This window comes from Mobula birostris, chromosome 15 (genome assembly GCF_030028105.1).
Source record: "Mobula birostris isolate sMobBir1 chromosome 15, sMobBir1.hap1, whole genome shotgun sequence".
In the NCBI taxonomy this organism is placed as follows: domain Eukaryota; kingdom Metazoa; phylum Chordata; class Chondrichthyes; order Myliobatiformes; family Myliobatidae; genus Mobula; species Mobula birostris.
In genome coordinates, this window is record NC_092384.1 from 5,535,089 (window position 1) to 5,549,056 (window position 13,968).

A 13,968-nucleotide genomic window follows, 5' to 3' on the forward strand; every position below is an offset into this window, starting at 1 on the left:
ATTCCATTTGCCTTCCTTACCACTGAGCCAATTTATAATTTAACCTTTACAGAACCCTGCACAAGGACACCCAAGTCCATTGTACTCTCATTTTTTAATTTTCTTCCCATTTAGAAAATATACCATGCCTTTATTCCTTCTACCAAAGTGCATGACCATACACTTCCCTACACCATATTCCATCTGCCATTTCCTTGACCATTCTCCTAACGTATCTAAGTCCTTCTGCATTCTCCTTGCTTCCTTCCAGCTATCTTTTCGTATCATCTGCAAACCTGGCCACAAAGCCATCAATTTCAACATCCAAATAATTAACATATACCGTGAAAAGAAGCAGTTCAAACACTGACTACTGCAAAACAACTCTCGTCACCACCAGACAAACAGAAAAAGCCCCACTTTATTTCCACTCTTAGCTTCCTGCCAGTCAGCCAATCTTCTATCCATATTATTATGTAATATCATAAGCTCTTATCTTGTTAGTAGATAGATTCTTTATTGATCCCAAAGGAAATTACTGAGTCACAGTAGCATTACAAGTGCATAGACATAGATGTTAGAAAAGAAGTAGAAAGAATAAAAAATACGTTACCACAAACAGGAGGATGTCATCACTTCCCGGCTATAGGCTGACTCATTACAGAGCCTAATGGCCGAGGGTAAGAATGACCTCATATTGCGCTCTTAAAGCAGCACAGTTGTCTTAGTCTATTATTAGAAGTGCTCATCTGTTCAGCCAAGGTGGCTAAAGGATTATACCTGGGATCACAATATCCAAGGGTACACATCGTATCGAAAGGACAGGCAGGAAGGCAACGGGGACCATGTTGCTCTGCTGCTAAAAGATGAAATCAAATCAATATAGAGATATAGGGTTGAAGGGTGTTGAATCATTGTGGACAGAGCTAAGGAACTGCAAGGGTAAAAAGACCCTGATGGGATTTGTATACAGACCCCCAAACAGTAGTAAGGATGTGGCCTATAAATTACAGTGGGAGATAGAAAATGTTTACCAAAAGGGCAATGTTACAATAGTCATGGGGGACTTCAGTATGCAAGTAGATTGGAAAAATCAGATTGGTGCTGGATTCGATGAGGTGAATTTCCAGAATGCCTATGAGATGGCTTTTTAGAGCAGCTCATGGTTGTGCCCGTTAGGGGATCAGTTATTCTGGACTGGGTGCTGTGCAATGAACAAGAATTGATTAGACAACTTCAGGAAAAAGAAACCTTAAGGGCAAGTGATCATAATATGATCAAATTCACCCTGAAGTACGATAAGAAGCTAAAGTCACATGTATCAGTATTACAGTGGAGTAAAGGGAGTTACAGAGGCATGAGAGAGGAGTTGGCCAGAATTGATTGAGAAAGAACACTGGCAGAGATGACGGCACAGCAGCAATGGCTGGAATTTCTGGAAGCAATTACATCCCAAAGTGGAAGGAGTATTCTAAAGACAAGATGACACAACTGTGACTAACAAGAGAAGTCAAAGTCAACATAAAAGCCAAAGAGCAGGCATAAAATAGGGCAAAAATTAGTGGAAAGTTTGAGGGTTGGGAAGCTTTTCAAAACCAAAAGAATGCAATTAAAAAGTCATTAAGAAGGTAAAGATGGAATATGAAAGTAAGCTAATATTAAAAAGGATACCAAAGGTTTCTTCAGATACAAACTATAAAAGAGAGGCAAAAGTGGATATCAGACCACTGGAAAACAATGCTGGAGAGGTAGTAATGGACAAGAAAATAGAAGATAAGCAAAATTTGTATTTTGCATCAGACTTCACTCTAGAAGAAACTAGCAGTATGGTGGAAGTTCCAGGTGTCAGAAGTTATGAACTGTGTGAGGTTACTATTCCTAGAGAGAAGGTCCTTGGGAAACTGAAAGATCAGAAGGTAGATGAGTCACCTGGACCAGATGGTGTACACGCCTGGGTTCTGAAAGAGGTGGCTGAAAAGACTGTGGAGGTATTAGTAATGATATTTCAAGAATCACTGGTACCTATTTCTGGAATGGTCCCGGAAGACTGGAAAATTGCAAATGTCATTCCACTCTTCAAGAAGAGAGAAAGGCAGAAGAAAGAAAGCTATAAACCAGCTAGTCTGACCTCAGTGGTTGGGAAGATGTTGAAGTCGATTATTAAGGATGAGTTCTCAGGGTACTTGAGGGAACATGATAAAATAGACAATAGTAAGCATGGTTTTCATAAGGGATAATCTTGCCTAACAAATCTGTTGGAATTCTTTGAAGAAATAACAAGCAGGATAGACAAAGGAGAATCAATTGATGTTGTGTACTTGGATTTTCGGAAGGCATTTGATAAGGTGTCACATATGAGACTGCTTAACAAGCTACGAAGTATTACAAGCTACAATATATTACAAGCAATATTCTAGCATGGATAAAGCAATGACTGATTGGCAGGAGGCAAAGAATGGGAATAAAGGGAGACTTTTTTGATTGGCAACCAATGACTAGTGGTGTTCCACAGCGGTCTGTGTTGGGACTAATTCTTTATACTTTATTTATATGTCAATGATTTGTCCTGACAAAGGGTCTCGGCCCGAAATGTCGACTGTGCTTCTTCCTATGGATGCTGTCTGGCCTGCTGCGTTCACCAGCACTTTGCATGTGTTGCTTGAATTTCCAGCATCTGCAGATTTCTTCGTGTTTGCATGGATGATGGAATTGATGGCTTTATTGCAAAGTTTGCTGATGATATGAAGATAGGTAGAGGGGTAGGTACTTTTGAAGAAGTAGAGAGGCTACAAAAGGACTTAGTCAGATCAGGAGAATGGGCAAAGAAGGTAGATGGAAAACACTATTAGGATATGTAGAGTTATGCACTTTGGTAGAACAAATGAAACGGTTGACTATTTTCTAAACTGAGAGGAAATACAAAAAACTGAGGTGCAAAGGGACTTGAGAGTCCTTCTGCAGGATTCACTAAAGGTTAATTTGCAGATTGATTCCATGTAGAGGAAGGCAAATGTGATGTTAGCATTCATTTGAAGAGGACTAGAATATAGGCAGGTAATGTTGAGATTTTATAAAGCACTGGAGAACCCTCACTTGTAGTATTGTGAGCAGGTTTGGGCTCCTTATCTTAGAAAGGATGTGGTAAACTGGAAAGGATTCAACATAGAAATCTAAAGCACATTACAGCCCCACGGCCCACAATATTGTACCGACCATGTACCCTACTCTAGAAACTGCCTAAAATTTCCCTAACGTATATCCCTCTATTTTTCTAAGCTCCATGTACCTATCTAAGAGGCTCTTAAAAGACCCTATTATGTCCACTTCCACCACCACCGCCGGCAGTGCATTCTACACACCCGCCACTCTCTGTGTGAAAAGCTTACCCCTGACATCCCCTCGGTACCTATTCCAACCCCCTCGTGTTAGCCATTTCAGCCCTGGGAAAAAGCCTTTGACTATCCATACAATTAATGCCCCAATCATCTTATACACCTCTATCAGGTCACCTCTCATCCTCCGTCACTTCAAGGAGAAAAGGCCCAGTTCACTCAATCTATTCTCATAAGGTACACCATCTGAACAAGGCAACATACTTGTAAATCTACTCTGAACTCTCTCTATAGTATCTCCATCCTTCCTGAAGTGAGGTGACCAGAACTGAACACAGTACTCCAAGTGAGGTCTGACCAAGGTCTTATATAATTGTAACATTACCTCACGGCTCTTGAACTCAATCCCATGGTTGATGAAGGCCAACACACCATACACCTTCTCAATACAGTCAACCTGCGCAGCAGCTTTGAGTGTCCTATGGACATGGACCCCAAGATCTCTCAGATCCTCCACACTGCCAAGAGTCTTATCATTAATATTATATTCTGTCAAAGAGGACTTAAAGAAGGTTCACAAAAATAATTCCAGGATTCAATGGCTTGTCAGATGAAGAGTGTCTGATGGCTCTGGGCTTGTATTCACTAGGATTCAAAAGAATTAAGGGTGACCTCATTGAAACCTTTTGAATGGTGAAAGGTCTTGATAGAGCGGATGTGGAGAGGATGTTTCCTGGCTGGGAGAGTCTAAGGTCAGAGGACACTGCCTCAAAATAGAGGGCGGCCTTTTAGAGTGAAGATGAGGTGGAATTTCTTTAGCCAGACAGTGAAATTCTTTGCCACAGGCAGCTGTGGAGGATGTTTTTGGGTATATTTAAGGCAGAGGTTGATTGATTCAGAGCCACGATGAAATGGCGGAGCAGACTCAAATGTCCAAATGGCCTGATTCTGCTCCTATATTTTATGGTCTTATAGTTTTTGTATTAATATATATGGCAATGTACTAATGCCAGAAAGCAACAAATTTCATGAGATATTGAACCTAATTCTGATTCTAAAATTGATTGCAAAGTTGTTGTGACACCACTCAGCCACTCCTACATGCCTCCTTGTCACTATCTGAAATCCTGCCAACAATAGTTTATCATCCACAAATTCACAGATGGTATCTGAGCTGTGCCTAGCCACAGAGATGTGGGTGTAGAGAGGGTAGAGCAGTGGGCAAAGCACAGAACTTTGAGATGCACCAGTAATGATTGTTCATACAGGCAAATAAACATTGGCACACTGCCCATCATGTTTCAAAACTCAATTTTCGTCTTCCTCATGTCTCCAATGATAGATGGGGGCGAGGGTAGAACGGGACAGAACTTTTTCTTACACCATTATTCAGATCCACCTCTGCTGTTAAGTTCATGATGATCCAGTATCTCACCGTTCCCCCAAAAAATCACTCCCACCTTTCCCTCAAAATTATGCCACCCTTCTCCCAAAATCTCCTCCACACTTCCCTCAAATTCTCTTTATCTCTCCCCCAAAGTCTCTCCACTGCCCAACCTTTTCACTCTCATCCAATTCCTAGGCCTGGTTTTAAGACAACTCGGAAGGTAATGATATTCTACACTCAATCCACTGTAAAATGAACATGGAACACGGTTTCTCGCTATTTTTCATGGGCACATAGGGGTACATAGTTAAGCATCTCTCAGAAGATAGCTGGCATTGTGAACCACAAACTTTTAAAATTTGTAATAGTACTTTTGTTCCTCTCCTTTCCTAGTTCATATTCCAACTTGATTTTACTTTGTAAACAAAGTTAAATAGCACCTTGAGGCCCTCCATTGGTTGGGGTCAGCCATGGATATTCTGACCCCAGCTGTCTACATGATACACAAGCCAGGGCAGTACGATACAGAGAGCAAGTTGTTCCCTATATAGCGGCTCCCCCGCTCCATGCAGTAAATGAATCCAAAGGAACAGCAAAGACCGATACCCCTTGGCACCAACATTGCTGTAGGAGTTTCCAATCAGTGTTGAATTCAATGTAGGACTGCCTTAGAGACTCCAACTCCAGATTTTTCTTTGGGGTTTACACTTGAAGCCTTCCCCATGAGTGCATACAGCATCAAGGCAGTGGAGGTTTGGGATCAGAGTTTTCCTTCTCCTAGATGAGCTGCCAACCACGGCTGACGAGCCCCATCTGCCCGAAGTGACTGGTTTTAGGATTCCAGTAACCCAGCTTTGCTCCTTCTCCTGTCCGTAGAAACAGCTATGCCGGGCTTAGTAGCTAAGCCACACGTGATGGCCAGGAGCTGGACTTGGTTGTCAGAGGCTATTTGAGACACACACCACTGGCAGCATTTACTCTGTAGTAGGAGCTTATCCCCACCACAATTTCTGGAATGTGTACAGCAAAGCTACCTTTGCTCTACTTGGTGGCTTTGGTGGCTATCTGCAAACAAGTTCATTACACTACTCAGCAAAGCGAATTGACATCTACACACCATGACATCCACATCATTGAAAAGGGGGGTTACCGTGCTGAGACAGGAATCGCTAATACTTCTTGGCCAACTTGCTCGATGTCCACAACCAGGGCTGACTCATACTTCTGTACAGTGTTGGAGCACAAAGTTACCTAGGACAAAAAATTAAAAGATCAGAATGAGAAATACCTGTCAACTTGTAGAAAATAGACTCAACAGTTCTGGTTTGCTCTGAGAACAAACTTGGAGTAATTTGTATCTATCTACGTATTTATTTATTTAATGGCATAGAGCACGGAATAGGCCCCTCCAGCCCTCCGAGCCACGCCACCCAGCAGTCCCCGAAGTTATTCCCAGTCTTACCACGGGACAATTTACAATGACCAATTAACCTACCAACCAGTACATCTTTGGACTGTGGGGGGGAAACCGGAGGAAACCCACGAGGTCATGGGAAAACGAACAAACTCCTTACATTGGAGGGAATTGAACTAGTATCGCCTGAACTGTAAAGCACTGTGCTAACCACTAAGCTACCATGCTGCCCCAAGTCCTTCTGGACACGATTTGGAGAAGGTTGTAGTTATATTTACTAAACTAATTACTCACGGAATCAGAATCAGATTTAACATCATTGGCATTTGTCATAAAGTATGTTCTTTTATTGCAGCAGCAAATTGCAATACATAATGTAGAATAAATTACACATATATATATAGCTAGGGTGCCTAAGACTTCTGCACAGTACAATATTTGTCAATGTGGAGTGAAGAATGAGTTTGTAAATCTTGCAGGAGTAAAGGATGTTGGGAATAGCAAGGGTGGAGAACCATGGGATGGGTGTGGGACAGGTGGCAGAGAGAGAGTGTCAGAAGCACTCACCAGACAATGTGAGGAGGTGGTAGAAAGGAGTTATAGGCAGGTGGTCTCAGTGGGGCCAGGGGAGACAGACAGGTGGGTAACAGTCAGGAGAGGGAAGAGGAAGAGTCAGGTACCAGAGAGTACCCCGGTGTCTGTACCCCTTAACAATAAGTACTGTGGAGTACTGTTGGGGGGTGGGGGAACAGCCTTCCTGGGGGAAGCAAGAGTGGCTGTGCCTCTGGCACAGAGTCTGGCCCTGTGGCTCAAAAGGGTAGGGAAAGGAAGAGGAAGGCAGTAGTGATAGGGGACTCTATAGTTAGGGGGTCAGACAGGCGATTCTGTGGACGCAGGAAAGAAACTCAGATGGCAGTTTGCCTCCCAGGAGCCAGGGTCTGGGATGTTTCAGATCACGTCCACGTTATCCTGTAGTGGGAGAGAGAACAGCCAGAGGTTGTGGTACATATTGGTACTAATGACATAGGTAGGAAAAGGGAAGAGGTCCTGAAAACAGACTACAGGGAGTTAGGAAGGAAGTTGAGAAGCAGGACCGCAAAGGTAGTAATCTCGGGATTACTACCTGTGCCACGTGACAGTGAGTATAGGAATAGAATGAGGTGGAGGATAAATTTGTGGCTGAGGGATTGGAGCGGGGGGCAGGGATTCAGATTTCTGGATTACCCTGACCTCTTTTGGGCAGAGTGTGACCTGTACAAAAAGGACGGGTTGCACTTGAATCCCAGAGGGACCAATATCCTGGTGGGGAGGTTTGCTAAGGCTACTGGGAAAAGTTTAAACTAGAATTGTTGGGGGGGTGGGAGCTGAACTGAAGAGACTGGGGAAGAGGCAGTTGGCTCACAAATAGAGAAAGCTTGGAGACAGTGTGTGAGGGAGGTTAGGCAGGTGATAGAGAGGGGACGCACTCAGACCGATAGTTTGAGATGTGTCTATTTTAACGCAAGGAGTATTGTGAACAACGCGGATGAGCTTAGAGCGTGGATCAGTACTTGGAGCTATGATGTGGTGGCCATTACAGAGACTTGAATGGCTCAGGGACAGGAATGGTTACTTCAAGTGCCGGGTTTTAGATGTTTCAGAAAGGACAGGGAGGGAAGCAAAAGAGGTGGGGGCATGGCATTGTTGATCAAAGATAGTGTCACGGCTGCAGAAAAGGTGGACATCATGGAGGGATTGTCTACGGAGTTTCTGTGGCTAGAGGTTAGGAACAGGAAGGGGTCAATGACTTTACTGGGTGTTTTTTATAGGCCATGCAATAGTAACAGGGATATTGAGGAACAGATAGGGAAAGGTGTAATACTAACAGAGTTGCCATGATGGGAGATTTTAATTTCCCAAATATCGATTGGCACCTCCCTGGAGCAGGGGGTTTAGATGGGGTGGAGTTTGTTAGGTGTGTTCAAGAAGGTCTCTTGACACAATATGTAGATAAACCTACAAGAGGAGAGACTGTACTTAATTTGGTATTGGGAAATGAACCTGGTCAGGTGTCAGATCTCTCAGTGGGAGAGCATTTTGGAGATAGTGATCATAATTCTATCTCCTTTACAATAGCATTGGAGAGAGATAGGAACAGACAAGTTAGAAAAGTGTTTAATTGGAGTAAGGGGAATTATGACGCTATCAGGCAGGAAATTGGAAGCTTAAAATGGGAACAGATGTTCTCATGAAAAAGTATGGAAGAAATGTGGCAAATGTTCAGGGGATAGTTGTTTGAAGTTCTAGATAGATATGTTCCAATGAGACAGGGAAGTTATGGTAGGATACAGGAACTGTGGTGTACAAAGGCTGTAATAAATCTAGTCAAGAAGAAAAGAAAAGTTTACAAAAGGTTCAGAGAGCTAGGTAATGTTAGAGATCTAGAAGATTATAAGGCTAACAGGAAGGAGTTTAAGAAGGAAATTAGGAGAGCCAGAAGGGACCATGAGAAGGTCTTGACGGGCAGGATTAAGGAAAACCCCACGGCATTCTAAAAGTATGTGAAGAGCAAGAGGATAAAACGTGAAAGAATAGGACCAATCAAGTGTGAAAATGGGGAAGTGTGTATGGAACCGGAGGAAATAGCAGAGGTACTTAATGAATACTTTACTTCATTATTCACTATGGAAAAGGATCTTGGTGATTGTAGTGATGACTTGCAGTGGACTGAAAAGCTTGAGCATGAAGATATTAAGGAAGAGGATGTGCTGGAGCTTTTGGAAAGCATCAAGTTGGATAAGTCGCCGGGACCGGATGAGATGTACTCCAGGCTACTGTGGGAGGTGAGGAAGGAGATTGCTGAGCCTCTGGAGATGATCTTTGCATCATCAATGGGGATGGGAGATGTTCCGGAGGATTGGAGGGTTGCAGATGTTATTCCTTTATTCAAGAAAAGGAGTAGAGATAGCCCAGGAAATTATAGACCAGTGAGTCTTACTTCAGTGGTTGGTAAGTTGATGGAGAAGATCCTGAGAGACAGGATTTATGAACATTTGAAGAGGTATAATATGATTAGGAATAGTCAGCATGGCTTTGTCAAGGGCAGGTCGTGCCTTATGAACCTGATTGAATTTTTTGAGAATGTGACTAAACACATCGATGAAGGAAGAGCAGTAGATGTAGTGTATATGGATTTCAGCAAGGCATTTGATAAGGTACCCCATGCAAGGCTTATTGAGAAAATAAGGAGACATTGGATCCAAGGGGACATTGCTTTGTGGATCCAGAACTAGCTTGCCCACAGAAGGCAAAGAGTGGTTGTACACGGGTCATATTCTGCATGGAGGTCAGTGACCAGTGGTATGCCTCAGGGATCTGTTCTGGGACCCTTACTCTTCGTGATTTTTATAAATGATCTGGATGAGGAAGTGGAGGGATGGGTTAGTAAATTTGCTGATGACACAAAGGTTGGAGGTATTGTGGATAGTGTGGAGGGCTGTCAGAGGTTACAGCGGGACATTGATAGGATGCAAAACTGGACTGAGAAGTGGCAGATGGAGTTCAACCCAGATAAGTGTGAAGTGGTTCATTTTGGTAGGTCAACTATGATGGCAGAATATTGTAATGGTAAGGCTCTTGGCAGAGTGGAGAGTCAGAGGGATATTGGGGTCCGAGTCCATAGGATGCTCAAAGCTGCTGCGCAAGTTGACTCTGTGGTTAAGAAGGCATATGGTGTATTGGCCTTCATCAATTGCGCAATTGAATTTAGAAGCCGAGAGGTAATGCTGCAGCTACATAGGACCCTGGTCAGACCCCACTTGGAGTACTGTGCTCAGTTCTGGTCGCCTCACTGCAGGAAGGATGTGGAAACCATAGAAATGGTGTAGAGGAGATTTACGAGGATGTTGCCTGGATTGGGGAGCATGCCTTATGAAAGCAGGTTGAGTGAACTCGGCCTTTTCTCCCTGGAGCGATAGAGGATGAGAGGTGACCTGCCAGAGGTGTATAAGATGACGAGGGGCATTGATCGTGTGGATAGTCAGAGGCTTTTTCCCAGGGCTGAAATGGTTGCCACAAGAGGGCACAGGTTTAAGGTGCTGGGGAGTAGGTACAGAGGAGATGTCAGATGTAAGTTTTTTTTATGCAGAGAGTGGTGAGTGCGTGGAATGGGCTGCCAGCAACTGTGGTGGAGGCGGATATGATAGGGTCTTTTAAGAGACTTTTGGATAGGTGCATGGAGCTTAGGAAAATAGAGGGCTATGAGTAACCCTAGTAATTTCTAAGGTAGGGATATGTTCGGCACAACTTTCTGGGCCAAAGGGCCTGTATTGGGCTGTAGGTTTTCTATGTTTCTATGTCACTTGATTCAAAACAATTGGTTTATTAATCATTATAGAATGTATCTTTGGTGCGTCCTGCTCCCTCCCCTCCCCCTTCCCCCCTATCCAACCATGATTCTGCTCTCCTTTCCCCTTCTCACTCTCAGTCCATAATAGAAACCCAATTCATAATCAAGTTTATCATTACTCACATATGCCATGAATTTTTTTTTTTTGCGGCAGCACTACAGTGCAATACGTAAAATTATTCCAGTAGTGTGTAAATTTCTTAGGCATACTATCTATATGTAAGTGCCTAAGACATTTGCATAGTACAATATGTGTGTGTGTGTGTGTGTGTGTATGTATAGTTAAATAGTAGTGAAAAAAGAGAGCAAAAAAAGAAATAAAATATTGACATAGTGTCCATGGGTTCATTGTCCATTCAGAAATGTGCTCATGGAGGGAAGAAGCTATTCATAAAATGTTGAGTGTGTGTCTTCGGGCTCCTGTGCCTTCTCCTTTCTGGTAGTAATGAGAAGAGGGCACGTCCTGGGATGATGGGGTCCTTAATGATGGAAGCCGACTTTCTCAGGCATTGCCTTTTGAAAATGTCCTCAATACTGGGAAGGCTAGTGCCCATGATGGAGCTGTCTGAGTTTACAAATTACTGCAGCATTTTCCGATCCTGTGCTGTGGCCCCTCCATACCAGATGGTGATGCCATCAGTTTAAAATGCTCTCCATGTTAAAATGTTCTCCATGCTTATCTGTAGGAATCTGCGAGTCTTTGGTGACACACAAAGTCTCCTCAAACTTCTAATGAAATAAAGCTGCTGTCATGTGTCGTTTAATTATTAATTGTATCAATATGTTGTTACCAGAATAGACCTTCAGAGATGTTGGCACATAGGAGCTTGACACTGCTCACCCTTAATGAGGACTGGTGTGGGTTCCCTCAACTTCCCCTTTCTAAAGTCCGCAATCAATTCTTAGATCTTACGAAGATTGAGTGCAAGGTTTTTGTGGCAACACCACTTAATCAGCTGATCTATCTCCTGCCTGTACGGCTCCTTGTCACCATCTGAAATTCTGCCAACAATAGCGTCATCGGCAAACTTAAAGATAGTGTTTGAGCCGTGCGTAGCTGCACAGTCATGGGTGCAAGGAGAGTGCAGCAGTGGGATAAGTACATGTCCTTGATGTGTGCCAGTGTTGAGGAATTGAGGTCAAATGAGGTGTGTGCTGCTCATGGGTTGATGTGTACATGTGTTTGTGTTCAGTGTATTCTTTCATTGCTACATACAGTATATCACCAAATTACAGCTATCACTAAAATTTAAAAAAGTGATTAGTGTCAATGGGCGGCTGGAGGTCTGTACAGACCCCAGTGGGCTGAAGTGTCTGTTTCTGTGCTGTTTGTAAATGATGGACTATGGTGACAAGATAGCCAGTGATTGTGCTGTTATTCAATTTCAGGAATCTTCACTGTGGGTTTATGCAGCATCTCAATCAAGGGCCTTTCTAATGGAGAGACAAAATGTCAGGGTTACAAAAGATGAATTTAATGTTATGATGTCAAAATCCTGCTGCAAGTCTGTCCTTGATAAATCTCAAGCCCTCGTGATCAAGGTTTGCCAAAATTCAATCAGCATGGGTTCCGGATATCATTCATATCTTTGGGAGGTATATATCTCTGTGACACTAGTTTTCTAGACGTGGGTATATTGCTCTTTGTTTTAATTTTTCACTTCTTGCTGTACTGGGGTCTGAAAGATGAATAATTTAAGAGGTGGATATGGTGCTATATGGTATGTGGGAAGCACAGATGTGGATATTCTCAGTAAAACTGGAATAGCACATTAGTTATTCAATGTCAAAACCCACATGGAGCAAAGAGGGGACAGACATTAACCATGCTATTTCCTTTCTGCCTTGGTGTACAGCTAACTGAGGTGGCCACTCAGTGATTATTCAAACTATAAGGTTTGTCCCAGCAGCATTTCTTTAGAAACAGCTTTGTGACAAATTCAAGGAATTACATTGATTGAAATCATATCAGTCTTATGTGCAACTCAAAGTTACAATAAATGCCTTTTTCCATTATTCAAATATTTTGAGGATAATTTATGATCAATAACATCTACTGAGACACTCTCCTTTGATTAGTACCCCTCTCCCTACTGGAGTGGTTTCTGTCTCAAGATGATAAGGTTTACAAACCAGCAGTATCAGTGTTTTTTAAGGAGTAACACCGCCCGTCTCTGGATAGGACCGGGTACCAGAATCTCAGCAGGGTCAACTTGACTTCTGGTGACCCTATAACTCTGCTTGCACAAGCACAGGCCTGGATTGGTATAAGGAGCCCAGGAAGAAGATAACCATTGTCCCCAATAGTCAGTATTCCATGCCACCTAGTGATCACATATGGCATATATTGCAAGACTGCCTGAAAGTAAACAAGATTTCCAGGAACATGCCTTTTACTATCACATTTCATCTCTTAGTCATACAAAAGCTATTGCTCAGGAGGGAGAGACCCTGCAATTTCCGTTGCACATTCTACAAGCTGGGAGGGCTAGTGCCTCAGGAAGCTGCAGGGTGAATATTTTATGAGATATTATTGATGCTGTTTTACCATATTCATCTGATATAGATGCTTTAATTCCAGATCCCATATTTAGAGTTTACAAAGCAAGTGCCAGACAATAGAATTTCTACGCCTATGCATTTTTATGTAGATTCTGGGAACTGAGAAATAATGAGGGCATAGAGTCATACAGCACGATAGCATGAAACTTCAGCAACTCAGGTCCATGCCAATCTATTATTCTGCCTAATTCCATCGATCTACACCTGGACATAGCCCTCCACACCCCTCCTATCCATCTACTTAACCAAATTTCTCTTAAATATCGAAATCAAACCCTTATCTACCACTTTTGCTGGTAGCTCATTCCACACTCGTACTACCCTCTGAGTGAAGAAATTCTCCCTCGGGTTCCTCTTAAATATTTAACCTTTCATTCTTAACCTATGAACTCTAGTTCTGGTAACACTCACAACACGCTGTAGGAACTCAGCAGGTCAGGCAGAATCCGTGGAAACGATCAGTCAACGTTTCGGGCCAGAACACTTCGTCAGGACTGAAGAGGGAAGGGGCAGAGGTCCTATAAAGAAGGTGGGGGGAGGGTGGGAAGCCAGGACTGGAGAGGACTAGTTCTAGTCTCACCCAACCTCAGTGGAAAACGCCTGCCTGCATTTACACTATCCATACCCCTCATAATTTTGTATATTTCATTCAAATCTCCCCTCATTCTCCTGCACTCAGAGAAATAAGGTTCTAATCTATCTAGCTTTTTCCTATAACCCAGGTCCTCAAGTCCCAGCAATATCCATGTAAATTTTCTCTATACTTTTTCAATGTTATTGATATCTTTCCTGTAGGTAGGTGACTGGAACTGCATACAATATGCAAAATATGGCCTCACTAATGCCTGGATTCTGTACTCCTGTACTCAGTTCTCTAATTTATGAAAGCCAATGTGCCAAAAGCTCT

The 13,968-nt window shown here is 42.9% G+C and overlaps 1 protein-coding gene across 9 annotated transcripts in view; it reads right to left on the reverse strand.

Moving 5' to 3' along the window:
- The window catches only part of hydin (HYDIN axonemal central pair apparatus protein), a 981,559-nt gene that overhangs the window by 652,165 nt on the left and 315,426 nt on the right, over positions 1-13,968 (reverse strand). For all 9 annotated transcript variants that reach the window (XM_072279252.1, XM_072279251.1, XM_072279249.1 and 6 more), the window contains one exon: positions 5,849-5,949. In XM_072279252.1, the coding sequence (XP_072135353.1) occupies positions 5,849-5,949 (101 nt within the window). The remainder of the gene's footprint in view (positions 1-5,848; positions 5,950-13,968) is intronic.